The following is a 25,524-nucleotide window of genomic DNA, read 5'->3' on the forward strand; positions in this document are numbered from 1 at the left end:
CTTTCCAATTGATGGACAACCCTGGAGTTTCTGGGTGGTTTTTCTTTTTTCCATCACAAAAACAATGCTATAAACACACACATACACATATATAACATGTTACTTTTTCCTCCTTTGTGGGATAGCTGAGCCAAAAGGCATGTACTATTCAGTAATTTTGGAGTAGCATTTTCAAAATTTCTTTTTAGAATAGCTAGACCAATTCATAGCTCCTTAAATAGTTCTTCCACATTCCTATTTCCTATAGCCCCTCCATTTTCTCATGTTCTTTGTTTTTTGTCAACATTGTTAATCCGATGATTGTGAGATGGCACTTTAAAATTACTTGAATTTGCATCCTTCAAATAGTAATAATTTGGAGCATTGTTTCACATGGCTATATGTAGTGTAGGTTTTTCCATTGTGAAACTGATTTCATATCCTCAGGCTACTTGCAAATTGGGGAATGGTTCTTATCTCTATAAATTTGAATCAGTTCCTTATGTATGTTGGAAGTTAAAATTTTTACTAGAGAAACTGGCTTCAAAGATATCCCCCCCCCATTGTTTCCCTTTTAATCTTAGCTTAATTTGCACAAAACTTTTACATTTTAATCAAGATTATCTATTTTGTCTTCTGTGATTTTTATAATCCTTGTTTGGTCATGAGTTTTTCTTTTATCTATATACTTTATAGGTAATTTTTTCCATGTTTCTCTAATGTGTTTATGATGTAATTTTTATATCTAGATCACACACCCATTTGGAGCTTATCTTTGTATAAGGTGTAAGGTCTTGGTCTAAAGCTCATTTCTTTCATATTGCTATAAAATTTTGCCAGCAATGTTTATCAAATTTTGAGTCTTTATCTCATCAACTTGAGTCTTTGTGCTCACTGAATATTAGGTTACTAGTTTTGTCTCTGTGGATTATATTCCTAATGTTCTCCTGAATGATATATTGTTAAACCAGTGACCAAGTTATTGTGAGAAATACTGCTTTGTAGTAGTTTGAGATTTGGTACAGCTAAGACTCTTTTGTGCCCAATTGTTTGGTTTTTTTTTTAATTTCCCCTAAGATGCTTATCCTTTTTTCTGCATCAAAATTTTGTTATTATTTTTTCTCATTTTATAGAATAACCCTTTGGTAGTCTGATTGGTGTGGCACTGAAAAAACAAATTACTTCATGTTATGATTTTGATAAAGGCTCATCCTCTCCATGACCAAATAATATTTTTCCAATTATTCAGGTTTGCCTTTATTTCTTTTTTATCTCCAACTATTCTTTATTTTGCATTAATTTATTTTGAATTATCAACAATCACTTCCATAAGCTTTTGAGTTTTAAATTTTTCTCCTCCTCCCTTTCCACCTCCCTCCCCAAGATGGCAATCTGATATAGGCTTTACATATACATTCTTATTAAACATATTTTCACATTAGTGATGTTGTAAGTAAGAATTAGAACCAATAGGAGGAACCACCAGAAAGAGGAAACAAAACACAACAGAAGAAAAAAAATAGCAAACAGTATGCTTCAATATGCATTCAAACTCCATAGTTCGTTCTTTGTGGATAGCGTTTTCCATCATGTGACCTTTAGAGATGTCTTAGATCCTTGTATTGCTGAGAAGGGTTAAGTCTATCAATATCAGTCATCACACAACGTGGTTGTTACTGTGTACAACATTCTCCTGGTTCTGCTCACTTAACTCAGCATCAGACCATACAAGTCTTTCAAGGTTTTTCTGAAGTCAGCCTGTTCATCATTTCTTATACCACCATAGCATTCCATTACATTCATATACCGCAACTTGTTCAGCCGTTCCCCAATGGATGAACATCCTCTCAATTTCCAATTCTTTGCCACCACAAAAAGAGCTGCTATGAATATTTTTGTACATGTGGGTCCTTTTCCCATTTTAATGATCTCTCTGGGATACAGCCCTAGAAGTGCTATTGCTGGGTCAAAGGGTATGCACATTTTTATAGCCCTTTGGGAATAGTTCCAAATTGCTCTCCAAAATGGTTGGCTCATTTCACAACTCCACCAACAATGCATTAGTGTTCCAATTTTCCCACATCTTCTCCAACATTTATCATTTTCCTGTTTTGTCATGTTGGCCAATCTGATAGGTGTGATGTGGTACCTGAGTTGTTTTTGATTTGCATTTCTCTAGTCAATAGTGATTTAGAGCATTTTTTCATATGACTATACATGGCTTTAATTTCTTCATCTCAGAACTGGCTGTTCATATCCTTTGACAATTTAGCAATTGGGGAAGCCTTTTTTTTTTAAGGCAATTGGGGTTAAGTGACTTGCCCAGGGTCACACAGCTGGTATCAAGAGTTTGGTCTGAGGCTGGATTTGAACTCAGGTCCTCCTGACTTCAGGGTTGGTGCTCTATACCACCCCACCTTTATTTCTTTAAACAGTGGTTCATATCTTTATTTATAAAGTTCCTATGTGTATCTTGGTAGGTAAGGCCTTCAGTATTTTATATATTCTGTAGTTTTTGCAGAAGTAATTTCTTTTTCTATCTCTTCTTGCTGAGTTTTATTGGTGTGATATAGAAATGCTTACACTTTGTGTGGACGTGTGTAATATTGCTAAAATTAATCATTATTTCAAGTAATATTTGCTTGTTTCTCCAGGGTCTTCAAGTACACCATCCTATCACTTGCAAAAAGTGATAATTTTGTTCCTCCTTTACTTTGTCTATTCAGAGTTTTTTTTGTCATATTTTTATAGCCATTATTTCTAACAATATGTCAAGTAGATATACAAAAATGAATTTTCATGCCTGATTTTTTTTTTCATTTTTGATTTTGATGGAGAGGAAATTTATGCCCATTACATAAAACGCTCACTCTTGTCTTTGAATATATGTGTATGTGTATATACATGTATGCATATACATATATACATACATGTATATATACACACATATAAACATAGTGTATGTATATGATTAATAGTACACATTTTGTATATATGTGTTCAAAATATATAGTGTTAATCATATTAAGGAAAAGTAAATTTATTCATGTTTTCTAGAGTTCTTAATGGAAATAGCTGTTTACAAAACTTTCTACATCTATTTCTAATAGATTGTTTTCATTTTTTATTTTTAATATGGTTTATAGTTTTCCTAATATTAAATACAGCAATCATGGAATCAATCTGTCTTGCTCAGATCATATAATCCCTGTACTGTTATTTTGGCATTTTTGCTAAGATTTTATTTAAATATTTTTGTATTAATGTTATTAGGGATGTTAATGCAAGGTGTTTTTTTGTTTTGACTTTTCCCATGTATCAAGTTCATATTTACGTATAGAAGGAATTTGGTAAGATACTTTCTTTTGCTATTTCTGCAAACAATGTCTAATTTTGTGTTTTGCCTTTTTTTGTTTTTTTTAAGATTAATTTATTTTTAATTTTCAATATTCACTGCCACCAAATTTTGAGTTCCAGATTTTCTCCCCATCTCATCCCTTCCCCAACCCCAAGACAGCGCGCATTCTGAATAACCTTTCCCCTGATCTGCCCTCCCTTCTATCTCCTCCTTCTCATTCCCTTCCATTTTCCTGTGGGACAGGATAGATTTCTGTACCCCACTGCCTGCATATTTTATTTCCCAGTTGCATGTGAAAACAATTTTTTAACATTTCTTTTTAAAACTCTGGGTTCCAGATTTTCTCCCTTCCTCCTTTCCCACCCACCCTCATTGAGAAGGCAAGCAACTCATACAGGTTATACTTGTGTAGTCATGCAAAACACTTCCATAGTAGTCATACTATCCCACCCATTTATTCTATTCTCTTTTGACTCTGTCCCTCGTCAGGAGTGTTTGCTTCTGATTACTTTCTCTCTCAATTTGCCCTCCCCTCTATTATCCCCCTGCTCTCTTATCCCCTTCCTCCCTATTTTCCTGTAGGGCAAAATAGTTTTGCATACCCAATTGAGTGTGTTATTCCCTCCTTAAGCCAAATCCAATGAGGATAAGATTCACTTATTCCCTCTCTCTCACCTTCCCCCTTTTCCTTTCCACTATAAAAGCCTTGTCTGTTTTATGTGAGGCTATAATCCTATCTCCTTTGACCTTTGGGATATCATATTCCAGTCCCTGCTGTCCCTTAATATAGAAGCTGCTAAATTTTACCTTTTATAAGTGGTCTTCTTCAGTTCTCCTTAATGCTAGTGGCTTCCTTTTGAGATTTCGTTAATTCTTCCTATCAAAGCTCAATACTGCACTAAGACTTTGGGGATATTCTGTATATCCTATTTGTATATAACTCTTTACATGTTATTTCCCTCTACTAGACTGTGAGTTCCTTGAATGTCTTTTGGTTTTCTTAGTCTCCCTAGCACTTATCAGCACAGTGGCTAGCACAGAGCAGGGGTCTCATAAGTAGTCACTCATTTGACTTGTTCTTCCCCCTAGAGTCTGAGCTTGTTCAGAGCAGAGACTGTCTTCTTTACTAGTTGCACCCCCAGCTCTTAGCACAGTGTTTTACACATTGTAAGCACTTAACGAAGGCTTTTTCATTCATTCAGTTGTCTGTTCTTTTCTAGAATTAGGTATGAGTATTTCCAAAGATCAAAGTTTTATACCAAGGCAGAATCTTATAGCCCAGTAACTTGAAGGCCGGCCTTCATTATAAACATGAAGGAACTTTGGGGCAGATAAGTTAAGTGATTTGCTTTAGGTCAGAGGTAGTAAGTGACAGAACTGGGATTTTAAGTCAGGTTCCCTGATTCCAATTCAGAATGTTTCCATTGGACCACATTTCCTCATTCCTTTATGTGATGCTTTGGCTCCTTCTCCTTCCCCAAAACTGGCAATAAGGAGAGCAGGATGTGGAATCCATCTCCAAAGGAATCCATGGTCCCTGGAATTATGGAAAGAGGGAAGATCTCATACCTAACAACTCCAGGAAGGTTCAGTCACTTTACACTGCCTCAGTCCTTTCAAGACAGTAATCTCACCACATAATCAGCATCAGTTTTTTGTCTTCACTAAAGGGCTCAGATTTCAGATTGGCAAGGAAGGACACAGATACTGGAGTACATGTGACTGAGGTCGGAGGGAACTGTAAAAATCCTATTGATTGAAGTGAATTCAAACAGGCTTATTGCTTCAAAACAAGGTTTACACCTGAATTTTAAAAAAAACTAAGCTAAATAATTATAACTGTGGTTACAGGCAACATCCTCCAATTTTCATAAAATGCTTTGGCCATAGAGGACTTTATCAGACGATTTCCTTGGAAGTCATTTCTTTTAAAAACAATAAAACTTTATATGTAGTAGCAACAATGAAAAAATATAACTTTTTAAAAAAACAAATTTTGTTAAACATTAAGGACAAACTAATACAAGCCGGTAAACACATGTAGCAGGGTTAGGAGAACTACTCTCCCAACCCCAAACCTACTTGAAGGTGAGGTTATCAGAGTTGGACTACTCTTCCCCTCAAAGTTCTAGGGGTAATCCTGAAGGGTTTGGGAGTCCCTCATTAGTACAGTAGATTATGAACACCTATCCACTGTGTCTTCCAGAATAACAGTAATCATTGATTATTCCCATATAAGCTAACCAACTGATAATTCAACATAAATTATCCGATTAAACTCTACTATGTTTAACAAAGTGTTACTGAAAACACATGGTAAGAATCAAAGTATGGAACCCTCTGAAATTGGGAGCCATTCTCCTTCACCACTTTGGTGTCTAGGGACACTGTCAAATTGACTGTACCAAGTTCATTACTAGGTGTGGCACAGCTGATGGATTAACCACTCCCTTGTTTGCAAAACATATTTTCTTTGTTCATTCATGGTTGGTTGAGTCATGTAGGCCATTCCTCAGAGTTGCCACAGTTCCTAAGAGACTCTGCTAAGGATTCTACTTACTGTATCTCTGGTGGTTCCCTTCTTTTCTAACTTCACAAGGTCTTGGCCTGGTCTATTCTGTCTCTGATATTCACACATCTAAGATCACGAAAGGATGCAGATGATATAGAAACAGTGGAACCACGGCTGCTAAGGCAGGGGCAGAGTATCTGCAAAGGACTTCCAAGTAAATGGTGATGAGGGGGTCACCAGGAGAACAAGCTACCTATTGGCTGGTCACTCTGCCAACCACAGAAACACCTCAATGAAACAGAACTTTTAAGGGAAACAGCAAGAACGATGGCCTTGAATGATACTGAGCAAAATGTCCAGGGAAACTTGGATACAACACACAAAGTATAGAAGAAAAGAGGGGCAAAGAGAGGGTCACAGGAAAAAGGAAGGCAGAGGTGGTACTGAAAGGACAATAACCAAAAACTGGAATCCATAATGAGCTTTGGCGGATTTCTCCCATTTTCATAATTATGAGATTCTATTGTTCTAGGAAGATAAAACATAATACAATTTAAGTTTTGGTAACATGTAAATACACTAAGACTTCTGAGGCATCCTGTATAATGTAAACTAGAAAGGGCCCCAAGAACATTAGCTAGCATCTTATATCACTTTAGGAATATAAGAGCTGGTTGTACATTTCAAGGTTGAATTGACTTCCCTATATTTATATTATTATTTATGATTCCAAGTCTTTATGGCCCAACAGTGGCTACCCAAATGAATATGATCAGAAGCAGCACCAGCAACATCAGAAACACAGCTCAGATTATGGTATATTCCTCAAGCACTTTCAACAATTACTCATCACTCATTAGGCTCAGGCTCACCTCATGATGTGATCCCCAAGCATCTTGCATGTCATATGCCCAGGGATCAAAGTTAATACTAAGGCTCTCCCAATACTACCAGCAGTAACCTCTGCTCAACCAGCATAACCTTTCCCTCCCTGAAGGTCCATGGGAGGATAAGACTAAATCTTTGCCCCTTTAGAGGCCTCTGCAGAGGTCAGGGTTCTCTTCTTCCATGAAGTCTAAATAAGGACTCTCTGAACTGCATCTAGGGACTCAGAATCACAGTCTAGTCAGCTGGGGGAATCTTCCCTTACTTCTTCCATTCATAAAGAATCATTCTAGTATGAATTCTCTGGTGGACATAAAGTAGTGTCCTCAGTCCAAAGGCCTTCCTACATGCATTACACTGTTGAGGTTTCTTTCCTGAATGAATTCTTTGGTGTTGAGTAAGTTGTATCCTCACTCTGAAGATGTTCCCACATCCATTACATTCATAAGAGTTCTTTCCAATATGAACACTTTGATATCAACTAAGATCTGAGTTGCAGAGGATAGCCTTCCCACACTCTTACATTTATAAAGGATGCCTCCAATACAAGTTTTCTAACACACAGTAAGATGTGCCTTTGTCTTGACAGCCTTCTGACACTGACTACATTCCTAAGGTTTCTCTCCAGTATGAATTCTTTGATGTCGAATAAGTCCTGAGTTATATGGGAAAGCCTTCCCACACTCCTTACATTCAAAAAGAATGTCTCCAATATGAATTTTCTGATGCACAGTAAGTTGTGTCTTAATCCTGAAGGCCTTCCCACATTCACTACATTCATAAGGTTTCTCTCCAGTATGAACTCTTTGATGTCGAATAAGTTCTGAATTGTAAAGAAAGGCTTTCCCACAAGCCTTACATTTATAAAGCATCTCTCCAGTATGAATCCTCTGGTGCACAGAAAGTAGTGTCTTACTTCTGAAGGCCTCCATACATTCACTACATTCATAAGGTTTCTCTTCAGTATGAATTTTTTGATGTTGAGTAAGACCTGAGTTGTAGAGGAAACCCTTCCCACACTCCTTACATTCATAAAGCATCTTTCCAGTATGAATTCTCTGATGCTCAGTATGATGTCCCTTACTCCTAAAGGCCTTTCCACATTCACTACATTCATAAGGTTTCTCTCCAGTATGAATTCTCTGATGCACAGTATGATGTCCCTTACTCCTAAAAGCCTTCCCACACTCCTTACATTCATAAAGAATGTCTCCAGTATGAATTTTCAGATGCACTGTAAGTTGTGAGTTACTCCTGAAGGCCTTCCCACATTCAGTACATTTGTAAGGTTTCTCTCCAGTATGAATTCTCTGGTGCACAGTATGATGTCCCTTACTCCTGAAGGCCCTCCCACATTCACTACATTTGTAAGGTTTCTCTCCAGTATGAATTCTCTGATGCAGTGTAAGTTGGGACTTACTCCTGAAGGCCTTCACACATTCGCTACATTCATAAGGTTTCTCTCCTGTATGAATTCTTTGATGTTGAAGAAGTTCTGAGTTGTAGAGAAAAGCCTTCCCACATTCCTTACATTTATAAAGCATCTCTCCAGTATGAATTCTCTGGTGCACAGAAAGTAGTGTCTTACTCCTGAAGGCCTCCATACATTCACTACATTTATAAGGTTTCTCTACACTATGAATTTTTTGATGTTGAATAAGACCTGAATTGTACAGGAAACCCTTCCCACACTCCTTACATTCATAAAGAATGTTTCCAGTATGAATTTTCTGATGCTCAGTATGATGTCCCTTACTTCTGAAGGCCTTTCCACATTCACTACATTCATAAGGTTTCTCTCCAGTATGAATTTTCTGATGCACAGTAAGATGTTCCTTCCTCCTGAAGGCTTTTCCACATTCACTACATTCATAAGGTTTCTCTCCTGTATGAATTCTTTGATGTTGAACAAATTCTGAGTTGTAGAGAAAAGCTTTCCCACAGTACTTACATGCATAAAGAATATCTCCAATATGAATTCTCTGATGCACTGTAAGTTGTGAGTTTTTCCTGAAGGCCTTCCCACATTCATTACATTCATATGGTTTCTCTCCAGTATGAATTTTTTTATGTTGAAGAAGTTCTGAGTTGTAGAGAAAAGCCTTCCCACACTCCTTACACTGATAAACAAACTCTCCAGTATGAATTCTCTGATGCACAGCAAGATGCTCCTTGCTCCAGAAGGCCTTTTCACATTCATTACATTCAAGAGGTTTATCTCCAGTAAATTCTCTGTTCTCTGAAAGGAAGAATAAAGAGCTGATTAAACTGGCCTTTTTTTAACCCTTTCCCAATGTTCTTAGCTGTTCAAAGGTTTTAGAGCTGTTCTCTTGCCTTCTCACTTGAGAAGACTAGTCTTACTAGTCTTTCACTAAGGATCAATTTATCTTATGTGAAAGTTTGATGACTCAAAGGTAACCTATGTAAATGAATTCATCTGGGATGAAGTTACTGGAGGGGAATGAATGAACCCTTACTCTACTTTCATTGACTGGTATTTGAATGGGATAAGACTATTCAGAAAAAAAAACAGATGACTTTGAGAATTTGCAAATATATCCTCACCTTCTTAGATGAAAATAGGAAGGGAAAAGACTGAACAGAAAGAAAATGGAAAAACTGAGTTTACAGTAAGGAAGAGACATAGATACATGAAGTAAACAGAATAAAGGAGAAATACGAGAAAAAAAATGTGAACAAAATCCAACATATCTACTTTGTAAGGAATTGATTGAAGTTCATAAGAGTAAGACATACAGGTATTTTTGACAAAAGAAATTCTTAATTGCCTGAAACAGTATTTAAACTCTGATAATCAAAGAAATTAAAAGGAAAACATTAGGAAGTATCAATAAATAGCCATTAGATTAGCAAAGATTCTTTAAAATGATAAATTTTGGCAGTTATGTTGTCATTGGTATTTGTTACTGCTGCCATTTTTCTTAAAAGTAACATAGCAATTTTACCTAGTGGTACAAAACTGTTCATATCATTTGACACAAGGGTCCCACTACTAGGTCTGCATCCTTAAAATGTTACCAAAAACAAAGAATTCTCTATATTTTTCACAACTTTTTGTGAAATAGCAAAATAACCAATACCTATAGGTCCAATACTGGCGTTATGGCCACACAAGTCCTGTCACATAAACATATTGTTATGCCTTTATAAACATAATTTCAAAACATAAAGAAAAACAAGACGACACATAAGATCACAGACTGAAGAAAGGGGAATTAGGATAATTAGGATTATTATTAAACACTTAGGATTAAATATTTTAAAAAGCAACAGCAGCAAAGGAACATAATCATAAAAACAAAACAGAAGGAATTATCAGAAGAGAACTCAGAAGCAAAAAGAGTACATTACTTTATAACTTAAGCAATGTGCACATTTTAAAAGGGAGAATGAATTCATGCAAGTGAGGCAGGAGAATGCCTACTTACAATAAGATAATCTTCAATGAACAGAATAGAAATAACTGCCCTATACTGAGGCAACAAATTTCTTTGAGAGTAGAGGTACATTTCAGTAAAGAGATACACAAAAAAAGTAACTTTTTGAGGTTAAAAAAAACGAATTTTTTAAAGTCTCAGCTCCTCTCAACTGGCCTGAGAAACTTTGATAAACCACTTTGTTCCATATTTTACAAGAGCTTTGACCTAAAATGAACCACAGATCAGTATTTTGCAATAACCCATCTGGTTGATTTTTATGTAGTCACCTGGAAAGCTGCTTCTTGGAATATCTGCCTCTGGTATCCAAGATGTTTCCTTTCTTTCCATCTGGTAGATCACATCTGGTTTAGAAACTGCAAATCCTGTTCATTGAAAAACAGAATGTGCTAGGGAGTCATTTCAGAGTTCCATCATAAAACAGATAGATGAAATACTCCTCTCAACTCTAGTAGAACGGTGAGTGTTAATAAGGGCACTGAATGTATCTTATACCACCAAGGACACTATGTTAGCTCATTTTGAGATTTTTTTTCAACTGGGGGGGGCTCAGTGGGCTGGCTGAAGGGAGAAATAGGGTTTTTTCTCTATTTACAGTAGCAGAAGGAGGAGAAATTAACCTTTTTTAAAGCTTAATAAAAGCCTTTAGAGCATAAAACTTAATAAAAGAACTCAAAACTAGCTCAAGCCCTCTTTAGGAAAAAATAGGCATGCTAGGTACCTCAAAGATAGTACAAAGGACCACCAAAGGATATTCTGTATTAAGGTAGAATGGATTACTGAGTAGGACTTAGGAAAAAATAGTTCATTTGACTCATTGCCTACCTAGACAGTGGGAACACTGTGTATGATGAAACCTACATTGGGATTAAAAAGAAAATCTTAAAACTGAAGCAACAGAGAGGGGAAGATACATTCTCAAGAATAACAAATCAATTTCCAGGCATACTTCTTTCCTGGAAACAGGTAGCACAAGTAATCTGTCTCTTGGCTCCAAAAGGATTAAGAATATTTTCCTCTTGTATGCCAAAGAATAACTGCTAAAATCTTGAAAATTGTCACAGTGTATATCAAGACTCCAAAGGGGTAGCTGTTCTTACCCAAAGAGACCAAGTTCCTATAGTTCTCCAGCATCACATCCCTGTACAGCTTTTTCTGAGATGGGTTCAGCTGCACCCACTCCTCCTGGGTGAATTCCACAGCCACATCCTTGAATGTCACTGATTCCTGAAACATCAGAAACATTTGTGCTTACTCAGTTATAACTCTGTTACAAAGCTCAAATGTAATCTGCTTGCCAGCAGAGTGAGGGAATGCAGGGCATTAGGACAGCAAATGGTACAAGGAATTGAGGCAATTGAGTCAGCTCCATTTTGTGACTCAATTCTGGGGTAGCTCAGTTCTTTTTCTTTTCAATTATAGGTCTAGTCCAACTTCTGTCATGTGAGAAAAATTTATTTAATTGTGGGAATTGGGAGAAAACCTTATTGCATTGTTTGAACCTAGCCTTGTGTGGCTGAGAAACAAGACCTAATCTACCCACTATTTAGTCCTTAAGGACCTAGGTTATGGTGATCAGAAACCCAGTCGGATCGAAAAAGACTGATGTAAGGAATTTTCTCACAATTGTATATCTCAAGCAACCTGTGTGTCTTATCTAAAAACTGAATCAATACTAACCAATTACTTATCATTTCCATGTTCCTTTGATTGTATATAGACTCTTACGGGGAGTGGGACACCTCATTTTCTGAATTCAGGGAACTGAACCTGTTGCTTTTCCCTCTCCCAACATGGAAAGTTCCCAATCTTTCCTCAAATTAGAAATAAGATTGCCTAATATTCTATTATTTGCTTTTAATTAACTGATTTTGATTATTTTAAATGTATAAAAGTACATCACCCCCTATATTGAGGGTCCAGTCCTAAGTTGAGGAAGGGACCTGGTCCCACTTTGTTGTGCAATTGCCATGCATTGCGATATGCCCAAAGGATTGAACCTTTGTTTCCTCAGTCATTTCATCTTTCACTTGCCACAAGGGATTGTTTCATTTATTTAATTGTATCGCAGTTACAGTGTCTGGTATATAGCAGGCACTTAAGAATTCCTCTCCCAGAAAGAACTGATAAATAGAAGTATTGATAGATTGATTTTGCATACACACACTTGTATCTAATGGTAGCCATCTCTAGGGATGGGTGGGAAAGGAAACAAATTTATATAACGTTATTATATATTTAAAAGGAATAGCAAGTTGCACACAACAGATTTGCAGTTTCATGTGCAATCATCTTTTTAAATGATATTATGTCTTGAAAGTGCTTATTTTATTCAATAAACTAAAAATTAAATGAATAAAAATTTTTTAACAAGAATTCCTCTCTGATTGGTTTGTAAGCTCCTTGAGGGCAACAGCCATTATTGCTATCGTTTGTATGCTCCACTTAGCACAGTGCCTGGCACTTTGTAGGTGCTTAATAAATGTTTATGTTGTAAATGGTTCCAAAGACATCCATTTTAAATGTGTGTGTGTTTTTTGTTGTTTTTTACAATGTGTACCCAAGGCTCCTACTTCTTCCCTCTGAGCTGAAGAAGTAATATGGACAATTCCTTTTCTACTTGCAGAAATAAACAATGAAAATGAAATAGTTGAAGATAGAGCTATCATGTGGTCCTAAGTCTCTCTTTCAGACTAAACAAGCCCAGTTTCTTTGACCAATCAGCCTGATCTCTTTCCACTCAATCACTGTGGTTCTTAAAATGTGCTGCTCTCAAATGACCATAATTGTGTTCAATGATCCTGGAGCATTTGCTCATAAGAGCAAAGGCAAGCATGGGGGACTACAATTTCCTATCTGTAACAGCATAGGAACATTTTTTTTTTTACTGCTGAAAAGGGTGTTAAAGGACCACAACTTTCTAGTTCATGTATTGAGAGCTGGAAGACACTTTAGAGTCCAGTTTTCTCATTTTACACGTTAGGGAAGTGAGGCCCACCCAGAGAGGGAAAGTGACTTGCTTCAGGTTGAAAGGAGTAAATGGTAGATTGCACTTTGAGCCCACATCCTCCCAGCTTCAAATCCAGGGCTATTCTCACTGTACCATGTTGCCATTCCCTTTTGGTATCACCCGACCAAGGCCACAATTGAGTTTTTGGACAAAAACATTCACAAGAGCACTCTTTGGGGTAGCAAAGAATTGGAAACAAACTGAATTCTTAGCAGTAAAGAATAGCTAGAAAAAATGGCACGTGAATAACACTGTCATTTATATAATTAAAAATGACAAATAAGAAGAATTTTGAGGATTGGAAGATAGGCATTAGCTGACACAGTGTAAAATAAGCAGAGCCAACAGAACACAATACACAAAAATTACAAAAATATAATTTAATAACAAAGAAAAAGATGCTGAACTCTAAGTAATTATAAAAAAAGTTGAACATATCACATCACATCAGACTTATGGCTAGGTGAACAATTTATAAATAAACAAGAGATAGCAATGTCAGGTATAAAATGGATAATTGTAAGTACATTAAATTAAAAAGGTTTTGTATAAATAAAATAAATATAGCAAGATTAGAAGGAAAGTAGAAAGTTGGAGAAAAATTTTTATGGACAGTTTATCAGATAAAGGCCTCATACCTAAAACATATAAAGAACTTTGTCAAATCTATAAGAATATGAATCATTCCCCAACTGATAAATAGTCAAAGGATATGAACAGGCAGTTTTCCAGTAATGAAATCAAAACAATTTATAGTCATACAAAAATGCTCTAAATAATTACTGGATTGGAGAAATGAAAAGTGAAACAACCTTCAGATATCATTTCACACCTATCAGATTGGGTAAAATGACAGAAGTGGAAAGTGCCACATGTTGGAGAGTATGTGGAAAAATTGGGACACCAATTGATTGTTGGTGGAATTGTAAAATGATCCAACCATTTTGGAGAGTAATCTGGAATCATACATAAAGAGTTATTAAAATACCAATATGCTTTGACCCAGCAATACCACTACTTGGTCTATATCCAAAGATGACTGGAGAAAAAGGGAAAAGAACCTGTATGTTCTAAAATATTTATAGCAGCTCTCTTTGTGGTGGTAAAGAACTAGAAATTACAGGGATGCCTACCAGATGTGGAAGGGCTGAACAAGCTGCGTTATATGATTGTTGGAATACTACTGTGCTATAAGAAATGATAAGCTAAATGATTTTAGAAAAACATGGAAAGACTTTGACAAAATAATGAAGAGCAAAAAGTGAACAGAACCAAGAAAATACTGTATAGAATAACAGCAATATTGTTTTAAAAATGACTCTGAATGAATAAGTTATTTTGACTATTATAAAAATACCCAAATTAACAATAAAAGGACATATGAAGATGCCATCTGCATCTACAGAAAGAACTGATAAACAGAAGTATATATAGATTACACCCCCCCCCCATTTGTGTCTAATGGTAGCCATCTCTAGGCTGGAAAGGGGAGGAAAGAAAAAAATTTACTTGATAATTTTATTGTATATTTGAAAGGAATAGCAAGTTATGCATAGCAGATTTGCAGTTTCATGTACAATTATCTTTTTTATTGTACTTTGTTATGGAAATGATTGTTTTATTCCGTTAATTAAAAATAAAATAAAATGAAAAAAACTGTTGCCACTTCTGATAGCCGAGAAGATGGAGACCACTAGAGGAGAATGTTTTATGAACTGTCAGGTAAAGTCACTGGTACTTTTGTACAACTACTTCTTTGGTATAAAGGAGGATAAAATTTGGAGGGTGAAGGAAAGAGGTCTTTTTCCAGAAATAACTGGTGAAATAGCACAAAGCCTTATAGAAGAAATAAAAGAAAGCTTTCTAATTGCTCTCTACCCACTCATTTACCGGTGAACTCTAGGAATGTGCCAGAATTAAAAGTCATGAGCCTAGGCTTTGCAGAATCTATCCCCTCTTTTTAGAAACTTCATAAATGTCCCCTTTTCCAATCCAGTAGCACCTTTCCTTCTACCCTGCCCCTCACCCCATCATAAAAAGAGAGAGTGACTATCAATCCAAATAAAGATGGTAAAATAAGAACAGTTTGGGCACAAGGACTTTGAGAAAAGTTGGAAGAAAGTGTTTCTCCCCTCAACTCCATTTATGTCAGGCCTTTCTCTCCTTGCCTCAGCTATTATTATGAGTCATTTGGAATTGTCTTGATCATTGGCTTGGAATATGATATTCTGGAAGGAAAAGGAGCTTGGATTACAAGCAAGAATCAATTACCCAGCAAAACTGAGCATAATCTTTCGCGGGAAGAGCTGGATATTCAATGAAATAGGGGACTTCTGGTCATTCCTGATGAAAAGACCACAGCTGAACAAAAAATTCAACCTCAAAATAAAAGACTCAAGAGAAGCATAAAAAGGTAAAGAGGAAAGAAAAAAACATGTTATTCAACGAGGTTAAACTTTTTGCATTGCTATATGCAAAGATGATATTTATAAGTACTGAGAACTGTACCTTTATTAGGGCAGTTAGAAAAGAAATACATAGAAGGTGTGAGTAACAGATCATTTTGATATGATATGAAAAAAATTAAGGGATGAAAAAAAGGATTATATTAGGAGAAGAGGAAAGGGGAGGTAAAATAGGGTAAATTACATCACATGAAGAGGTGCAAAAGACCTATTACAATTGAGGGACTGAAGGTCCTTCAACCTCCCCCTCTCAGAATTGGAGAAATCTAACCACAAAATGTAGAAGTTAAGGAGGTGAACAGAATTTTAATAGAATTAGAAGCTTTATTGCATCATGATCCTTTCTGCATTGGATTGTGAGGTTTTTATGCCCAAATACATGATCAATTTTTGTGTAGGTGCCATGTACCACCGGGGAAAAGGTATATTCCCTCTAAGGGCTATATAACTGTGCATACCCTTTCATCCAGCCATACTGCTTCTAGGTGTCTATCCCAACGAAATCATAAAAAAGGTAAAAAGGACACATGTACAAAAATATTTATAACAGGTCTTTTTGTGTTGGCAAGGAATTAGAGATTGAGGGGATGGGCAATGGATGAATAAGTTTGGGTATATGAATGTAATGGAATACTACTGTTCTATAAGAAATGATGAGTAGGCAGATTTCAGAAAAACCTGAAAAGACATACATGAACTGATGCTGAGTGAAGTGAGAAGAACCAGGAGAACATTGCACACAGTAATGGCAACACTATTTGATAATTAACTTTGACAGACTTAGCTCTTCTCAGTAATACAATGATCTAAGACAATTCCAAAGACTCATGCTAGAAAATGCCATTCCACTTCCAGAGAAAGAACTATGGAGTCTGAATGCGCATCAAAGCATACTATTTTCACTTTTTTTGGTTTTTGATTTTTTTCTGTCTCATGGTTTTCCCCTTCTGTTCTGATTCTTCTCTCACCACATGACCAATGTGGAAATACATTTAATACGCTTGTACATGTGTAAACTATATCAGATTGCTTGCTATCTAGGGGAAGGGGGAAGGAAGGCTGGAGGGGAAAAAAGTTTGGAACGCAAAATCAAAAGAGAATGTTGAAAACTATCTTTACACGTAATTGGAGAAAACAAAATACTATTAAGTGGAAAAAAATTTTTAAATGTTTATATCTCTTTCAAATTGGTCAAAATCTTTTCCCCCCCTAATTTTTCCTTGATCTCTCTTATTTGATTTTTAATTCCTTTTTAAATTCATCCAAGAGCTCATTTTTGGGTTTGTGATCTTTTGACATTGCTCTTTGGGGTTGAAGTGGCTTTTTTCACCTCACTATTTTCCCCTAAATATGAACCCAGGTGTTCTTTTTCACCAAAGTATCTATCTATGATTGGGTTTTTTTCCCTTTGCTTGCTTATTTTTATTTTTGGCAGTTTATTCTTATAATCAAATTTTAATCCCAAATTGTGGTTTTCCTTACTATTTTTTTAATTCTGTCAAAGAGCTCACCAGGGATTCCTCTCTTCGACTGAATTAGTTATAGCACCAGCCACATTGCCTTGAAAGTGTTCTTGCTCCCTGTGGCACTGCACTCACAAAGCATGTGCTCGCCACAGCCCCAGACAGCTTCTGGTCAGCACCGCTAGGCTGAGGCTCTGGAAACAGCAGGGAGGGAGGGGGAGCTTTAGTCTTCCTGCACTCAGCCATCTGCTTTCCCTTAGACCAGAGTCTGAGGTACAAGTCTGTGAGGCGAAAGTCCCTGAGGCTGAGCTGTAAAGTGAAATTTCCTAAGGCCTAGTGTGCCTCCTGACAGAGCTGATGCAAGGCCTGACATTCGCTGGTTCAGTGGAGTCAGCCTGGAGGTAACTGCGCTTCACTCAGGCCAAGCCTCAGTCCTCTGAAGCCCTCTCTTGTCTGAGGTCCTCTCAAGCTGTCTTAGGAGGACGACCGCTTCACTCCTTTATTTGCTGCTCTCCATTCATTTCGTGGCAACTTTCTGTCTGTTTGTAGAGGAGATCGGGAGAGCCCGGAAAATTCCGACCGACTCCACCGTCTTCCAAGAGTGAACAATATCAATACTGAGTCTATGCACACCAAAGAGTATAGCATCTAAATGCTAACAAAAAAGTCAGATGAATTAGAAGGAGACGCAGAGAGTAGCACTGCAACAGTTGGGGCCTTCGATAATCTTCCCCTCTCAGAATGAGGCCAATCTAACCCAGAACTAAATAAGAAGCAGGTCAAGGAAGCGAGCAGAATCTAAGACAAGCCAGGTATGACCCGTGTCTGGGAAGAATTCAATGGAGACAGACAAGACGCTGCCCTTTCCAGCAGCCGACAGAACCTTTACAAAGCCTGATCATGTATCAGTGCATAAGCATGTTGTAGCCAGAAGCAAAAGACCAGACACGTCAAGTTTCCTTTTCAGATCACAAGGCAATGACATCATGCTGAATAAGGGACCACAGAAATGCGTATCGAAAACTGACTGGAACTGAAACAGTCTTATCTTAACGAATGAGGGGGTTAAAGAACAAAACGATAATTTGACTGAAGAAAATTACTGAAATGAGACAACACATTCAAACCTATGGAAGACAGCAAAAGCAGGAATCAGAGCAGAACGTATATCTCTAAAATGTTTGCATCAACAAAACAGAGAGAGAGAGAGAGGGCAGATGGATTGTGTGTCAATATCCTAAAAATTAAAAATGACATTAGTAGAATTGAGTGTAAAAAAATCCACTGACAGAGACAGCTAGGCGGTGCAGTGGATAGAGCACTGGCCCTACACATTAGACTTGACATTTACCAGCTGTGTGACCCTGGGCAAGTCACTTAACCCCAACTGCCTCACCAAAAAGCAAAAAAAAAAGGCCACTGACTTAATAAATAAAACTAGGAGTTGGTTTTATGAAAAAAACAAATAAAATACATAAACAATTGGTTAATTTGGTTATGAGAAGAGAAGAAAATCAAATCACTAGTACAAAAATGAAAAGGGTGAATATACCACCAACAAAAATGAAATTAAAGCAAATATAAGGAATTATTTTGCCCAATTGTAGGCCAAAAAATTTAACAATTTAAGTAAAATAGGATATTTACACAAATATAAATTGTCTAGATTAGCAGAAGAGTAAACAAAATACCTAAATAGACCTATTTTAGAAAAAGAAATTGAACCAAGACCAGATGGATTTACAAGTGAATTCCATTCAATACTTAAAGATCAATAAATTACAATATGAAATAAATTATTTGGAATAATACTTAAGCGATCCTATGAAACTCCTCTTATGAAATAAATATGATACTGATGCCAAAACCAGGAAGAGTAAAAACAGAGAAAGAAAATTACAGACCAATTTCAGTAATGAATATGGATGCAAAAATTCTAAAAAAAATACTAGCTAAAAGATTACAACAACATATTACAAAGCCTATACAATATGATGAAGTGGGATTTATACCAGGAATGCAGGGATGATTTGACACAGGGAAAACTACTAAAATGATTAATTATATCAATAAAAAGTTTTTTTTAAATCATACAATTATATCAATACATGCATAAACACTCATTTCTATTAAAAAATACCTGATATAAATGGATATTTCCTTAAGTCGATTAAAAAAAAGTATTTATCTAAAACCATCAGCAAGCACTATTTGTAATAGAGATAAACTAGAAGCCTTCCCAGTAAGATCAGGTGTGAAACAAGGATGCCCACTGTCACCAGTATTATTTAGTATTGTATTGGAAATCCTAGCAATAGCATAAAACTAGCTAAAAGATTACAACAACATAAGAGAAGAAAAAGAAACAGAAAGAATCAGAATAGGCAAATAGGTAATAAACTATCTCTTTCTGCAGATGATATGATGATATACTTGGAAAATCCCACTTACTTTACTTCAAATAATTAATAAAGTAGCAGGTTATAAAGTAAATCCACATAATGCATCAGCATTCCTACATATCATAAACAAAACCTTGCAAGAGATAATAAAAGATATCCCATTTAAAGTAACTTTAGATAGTATAAAATACCTGGGAGCACACCAGCCAAAACGAACTCAGGAATAAAATTATTAAAAATTTTTTATACAAATAAAATCAGAATTAAATAACTGGAGGAATTTTAATTATTCATGGGTAGGCAGGGCCAATAAATAAAAATGACAATTTTGCCTAAATTAATTTATATATTCAATGCCATCCCAATTATATTAACAAAAAATTATTTTACTGAATTAGGAAAAATAATAGCAATGTATTTGGAAGAGCAGAAAGTCAAGAATATCAAAGGAACTAATGAAAAACATGTCAAGGAACGAAGTTCTGCAGTACCAGACTATATTATAAGGCAGTAATTATGAAAACTATCTGGCATTGGCTAAGAAAAACAAAGGTAGATCAATGGAACAGAGTAGACATACAATTTACAGCAAAAAACATAGTAACCTTGTATTTGACAAGGATAAAGCCTTAAGATTTGGGGATAAGAATTCATTATTTGGTAAAAATTGTTGGGAAAACTGGAAAGCAGAATGGCTGAAACTGGACATAGATCAATATATTACACCATTTACCAAGATAAGCTCAAAATGGATACATGACCTAGATAGAGAGATATTAAAGAAAATTAGAATATGGAACATATTACTTACCAGAATTATAGACAAGCAAACAATTTATGAATAAACAAGAGATAGAGTAGTGTGATGTGTAAACAGATAATTTTGATTACATTAGGGTTTGTACAAATAAAACACACATTGCTAAGATCAGAAGGAAAGCAGAAAACTGGGGGAAAAAATTTTATAGACAGTTTCTTAGGTAAAGGTCCTATATCTAAAATATATGAAGAACTTTGTCAAATCTATAAGAATATGAATCATTCCCCAATTGATAAATGGTCAAAGCAGTTTTCCAATAAAGAAATCAAAGCAATTTGTAGTCAGAGGGAAAAAAAGAGAAGGAAGAAAAAAAGAAATTTACATAACTTTATTAGAGATTTAAAGGGAATAGCAAGTTGGAAATGCTTATTTTATTCCATAAATTCAAAATAAAATCAATAAATGTGAAAAGTGAGATGAACTAGAAGACTGGGCACAGTAGCAGCAGTAATGATCAACTGTGAAAGACTCAGCTACTCTGATGAGCAAAAAAAATCCATAAAAATTTCAAAGGACTAATTATAAAAAATGAAAGGAGAACTGATGGACTGAGTGCAGACTGAAGCATATTCTTTTTCACTTTCATTTTTCTTATATACTTTTTTCGGACTAGTGCCAATATCGAAATGTTTTGCATTGCTTCCAAGGAAAAATGGATTTCCCATTGTTTGCCTTCTCAGTGGCTGGAGGAAGGACTGGAGGGAGGGAAAGAATTTGGAATTCAAAATTAGAAGGAAAAAAAGGCAACTATAGCCTTTTTTGAGGGAAAGGATAAATTGGTGTCTCTGGTTATATGATTCTCTGATGGCCACAATTCCTAGTGTTACAGCACAGGACAAAGACACTTATCCCAAGGTCTCTGACCTGAGATGCTATTTGAGGAAAGCAGCAAGTGGCACTCACCTTCCCGGGCCTGGCTGTCACGGCAGGAGCCATTCCCTCCTCCTCCAGGCTGTTCTGGGGCAGAGCAGAGGCCACAGAAGGCAGAGCTGGGGAGGAAATGAGAAGCAGGAGAGTGAGGGGTCACGCCGGGGGTCTGCCCTGCTCAGACCAGACGTTCCCACTTCTCCACAGCGGGGAGATCGGGGAGGGGGGCAGGGGCTGGGGGCCGGGATGGGAGGGAGCCGGAAGGAATAGGTCATTTCTCTCCTGGGGGAGGGGAGGCTGTCTAGGGGCCAGCATCTCTTTAGAGACAAACTGGAGGACAGACAGATGACCCTTTCAGCAGGGGGAGGGCACGGGGCCCCAGCAGCATCAGGGAAGGCTTCCCAGAGGAGACGCTACCCACGAGGATGCTGGGAGGAAGAGATAAGGACAAGGGAAGTCCGCACCGAGGATCAGACAGGCTCACACCGGGAGCATCTTCCCTGGGACTCTGGGCACAGGGCAAGGCCTGAAGCCTGGAGGAGCAGGCCCTGACCAGGGCCACGGGATGCGGGAGTGACTGAAGAAGGATTAGACCCCGCCCCCAGGCTCCGCGTCCGCCTGCTCGGCCTCCAACCCCGCCCCTCCCCCCGCACGGGCCGCCCCCAGACCCCTAGGAGCCCCTCGGGGGCTTCCTGCCTCCCCTGACGGACTCTCCTCCCATTCTCTGGTTGCTCCCCAGCCAGCCCCCGGTGCTCCGATCCCGCCGCACCCCCGCAGCCGGCTCCGCCTGGGCCTGGCCCCGCTCACCCCGTCACACTTCAACTAAGGACAAAGAAGGAAAAGAAGCCACAATCAACCATTAAAGAGGCTGAAAGTGGGATGCCGGAAGTTACGTAAGGGACAACCCGCCCTCTCTTCCGAAAATGCCCCTGAGGCGAGCACGGCCTTCTGGGAATCGTAGTGTGGAGGCTGAGGCGCCTTCTGCGCATGCCTACGGCCAGCCCCTCCCCCGGGCTGGAATGCTGTCCTGTCTCGCTGCTTTCCCCGCCCTTCCTGCCAGGAGCCCCGCCCCCTCCGCTCCTCCTCTTACCTCTTGCGTGGTCTTCACAGCCCTAGAGCCCAAGAGGAATTACCAGGCGTGGGGTCGCAGACCTCGAGGGGCCCTGGGGCTCCTCCGAGGCTAGTCCAGCCCGCAGTCTCTCTCACTCCAGCAGCCAGTAACAACAGGCCGCAGCTCTAATAAAATGCTTCCCCTGCGCCGGCATCTTCCCGCAGGAAGTGACGCACACACGCAGGGAAGCGACGGCTCTGAGGAGGGAAACCACGGGCTGGGGTTGGATGCCCCGAGCGCTGGCTCAGCCCCCTGGGGCTGCTTCCAGGAGGAGCAGGACAGGAGTGGGCCCAGGACGGCAGGAGAGGTCAAGGGGGCTCGGCCACCTGCTGGGACCGCGGGAGGACGGAAGGCTTTGCTTTGGCCTGGGCTGTGTTTTTGGAAGGTGTTCACAGGATTTTGTTGAGCCAGTCTCTAACCTTAGAATGACGAAACAAGGGGCCAGAGACAAAGTGCCAGTGATCAGGGAGCCTTTTAATTAGTTTAATTTTGAGGAACAGATTTGCAAATCTGCAGTCTTCCTGATAGAATTCCACCTTGCTGAAGTTGGCCAAGTAATCTGGGGTCACTGAAGGAGGGATCTAAACTCCAGGGGACCTGCACCATGTGGGCAAAAGAGAATGGAGTCTAGATAGGATTAAGGGTGGGAAAGGGCCCAGAGTCCATCAGGGAGGAAATAGAAAATAGAGGGTAATAGACCATTGGGAGATTGGGTTTAGGCGATAATGAAAAGCCAGTAGATAGGATTGTAGCCTCAGTGAATGCCATAGATTTGGCCATGTGAGAAAGTCCAGGGCTTTTCCGTTTTGGGGTCCAGGTCGCAAAGACACGGTCTCTTCCTTTTAGGGGTTGAGATCCCATCATCAAAGTGAAGGCAGAGATATATATACATAAGTCACAAGTGGGAGGGGGGGGAGGTGGATTACAAACAATGGTTTAGTGGTTCACCAGGAGAAATTGACAAATCCCACAATATAATTCTGGAGTCAAGACTTTGGGGTCATGACCACCTTCCCTAGGGGCACAGCATTAAAGTTCTGTGACAGAAACAGTTTCCATAATCTTTGATTTGCTGCAATTCAGGTACACAGGCAGGGATTCTCAAGTTTGATCATTTCAAGCTACATTGTGAGCTCTGACTCACGATAGGGGCAATTCTGAGAAATCTAAATTATTAATATATTCATTACACATATATTGATTTTCTGATGCATGACTATCACTTAAATAGAAATTTAAAAATACAAGAGTTTACTTGCCTTTTAAGTGATAAACACGTATTTATTTCTTTATTCTTTCCCTAAGTCAGAGAAAGTGTTTTTCTAAAAATTGGTGGGTGTTTTTTAATCTCTTAAAAGATTCATCCAAAAAAAAGCAAAAACTTACTTACTTTGATGCATTAAGTGATTCTTAGAAATAAAATGCCTTCACTCCCCTTCATTTGTGTGAAAGAATGATTTATATGCTTTTCCACCTATAAAGTTTTCCTAATGTAATTCAGGTACATTTCATTGCTGGAGCTATGTTTGATTGTATACTATACTGTCAAGATATAGAAAGTGTGATTTTTCATTTAGGTGTACAAAATTATATTCAAAAAATTTTTTTGTCAGAATGAATTTAAATGTGAAAGAAAAGTGCTTAACCTAAAATTGTAATATCATAATGTATATTCATGTTAAATTGATCAGAATCTTTGCTGATAAAAATGTATTTTAATACCAATAACAGGATATGAGAATGTATACTTTGATGTTATGAAATCTTTTACTTTAAAATCAAACTACAGGGAAAAAAACCACAATCTGACTGTACTCTAGTTTTTGAGAAAGCAAATTTGAAGTGGTTCAGAGGAAAGGTTCAGAGGTATGGTCTCATGGAATAAAATGCGTTTAGGGGGAAGTCAGCCAAAAAGGGATGGGAGAAGCTCAGTGATGAAATGCTGAAGAGAGAGAAAAAATTCCAGTCAAGTAGAAAAACGAATTTGGCAAACTCACAAATTACACATCCCCACCATTTGTGGGGATGTAAAAAACACAAGCAAATATTTCTGGGTCCTGGAGCTGCACATCTGTCCAACTATGTGTTAAAAAAGCCTTTAGAATTTCACAAGAAGCTATTCATTTTCTCTGGTCCAGCTAGTTAATTGCTACAATTAAGTTTAATGTCTTGAGGTGTTTGTTGACAACAGGAAAAAACCCATGTACAAAAAAATATGGCAGCAGTAGTTAAAAAACAAACAATTATGCTACCCCCCCCCATTTCTCCATTGCAAGTATGTCCCTGAAGATTGAGGAATGTCTGGTTAATTAGTTATCAGGAATGACACATGAAGATTCCAAAACATAAAGAGAGATTTTTAAAGAGTGATATGGAATGATGAGGGCAGAATGAAAGAATAACATACATAATTATGACAGCTAAGTGAATGACAATTTTAAATGACCAGAAAAAGCAGATAAAAAATAGCATGGCTGGTAAAACATTATGGATTTGTAGGAGGGCTAGGTTCAAATTTTGATTACTGGCTCTGTGACCTTTAGCAAGTCAAAACCTCTGGATGATTCCTCATCTAAAGATGAGACACCTGGACTAGAATGAAACCTGTAATGTCCCTTCCAGCTCTAAATCAATGAACATTGGACAATACTGCTACTAAATTATGCGCGCCCAATCCCTATTTTAACAAACAGAAACTACCAAGGGATTATAGTACTTGACTAGAAGGCGTTACTACTCAGGAACACTCATTTATCATATTTCATTAATTTTTTGACATTTCTTTTTAAAATTGTAATATTAAATTGCTGATTCGATCCCTTCCTCCATTCATTCTCCCAACCACTGAGAAGGCAAGAAATACAATACCCATCATACATAAGTTATGTAAAATATATTTATGTATTAGCCATATTCCAGGGAAAATAGCATTAAACAAAGGAAAAAATATGCTTCAATATCTGCCCTCTGAATCCATCAGTTCTGTATTTGGAGGAGGACAGTATTTTTCGTGATGAAACCTTTGAAGTTGTGGTGGATGACTGCATTGATCAGAGTAGCAAAGGATTTTCACAGTTGTATTTTCTTTACATTAGTTTATCATATAGACTTACTGGTTCTGCTCATTTCACTGTACTGATCACTTCTTATAAATTTCCCCAGGTTTTTCTGAAACCATCCCCTTCATTATTTCT

General features: G+C 37.6%; 1 protein-coding gene across 1 annotated transcript; it reads right to left on the reverse strand.

The window, feature by feature from the left end:
- Positions 1 to 1,209: 1,209 nt before the first annotated feature.
- Positions 1,210 to 22,106, reverse strand: LOC110202770 (uncharacterized). Its single transcript, XM_020979056.2, has 5 exons — positions 22,027 to 22,106; positions 21,256 to 21,341; positions 11,293 to 11,419; positions 10,462 to 10,557; positions 1,210 to 8,973 (listed from the first exon to the last, which is right to left on the reverse strand). Exons 2-5 carry the CDS (start codon positions 21,286 to 21,288, stop codon positions 7,346 to 7,348), a joined length of 1,884 nt encoding a protein of 627 aa, XP_020834715.1. The 5' UTR covers positions 21,289 to 21,341; positions 22,027 to 22,106; the 3' UTR covers positions 1,210 to 7,345.
- Positions 22,107 to 25,524: the final 3,418 nt, after the last annotated feature.

This window comes from Phascolarctos cinereus, unplaced genomic scaffold (assembly GCF_003287225.1).
Source record: "Phascolarctos cinereus isolate Bilbo 61053 unplaced genomic scaffold, phaCin_HiC Scaffold_2;HRSCAF=192, whole genome shotgun sequence".
Lineage (NCBI taxonomy): Eukaryota > Metazoa > Chordata > Mammalia > Diprotodontia > Phascolarctidae > Phascolarctos > Phascolarctos cinereus.

Bases quoted from the DNA above. Each gene is read 5' to 3' on its own strand.
- LOC110202770 (XM_020979056.2), bottom strand. From the start codon at position 21,288: ATGGCTCCTGCCGTGACAGCCAGGCCCGGGAAG. The intron at 11,420-21,255 runs GTGAGTGCCACT...CTGATGTTTCAG, and splicing joins TGACAGCCAGGCCCGGGAAG to GAATCAGTGACATTCAAGGA. The intron at 8,974-10,461 runs GTGACTACATAA...TCTTCCTTTCAG, and splicing joins TCCAAGAAGCAGCTTTCCAG to AGAACAGAGAATTTACTGGA.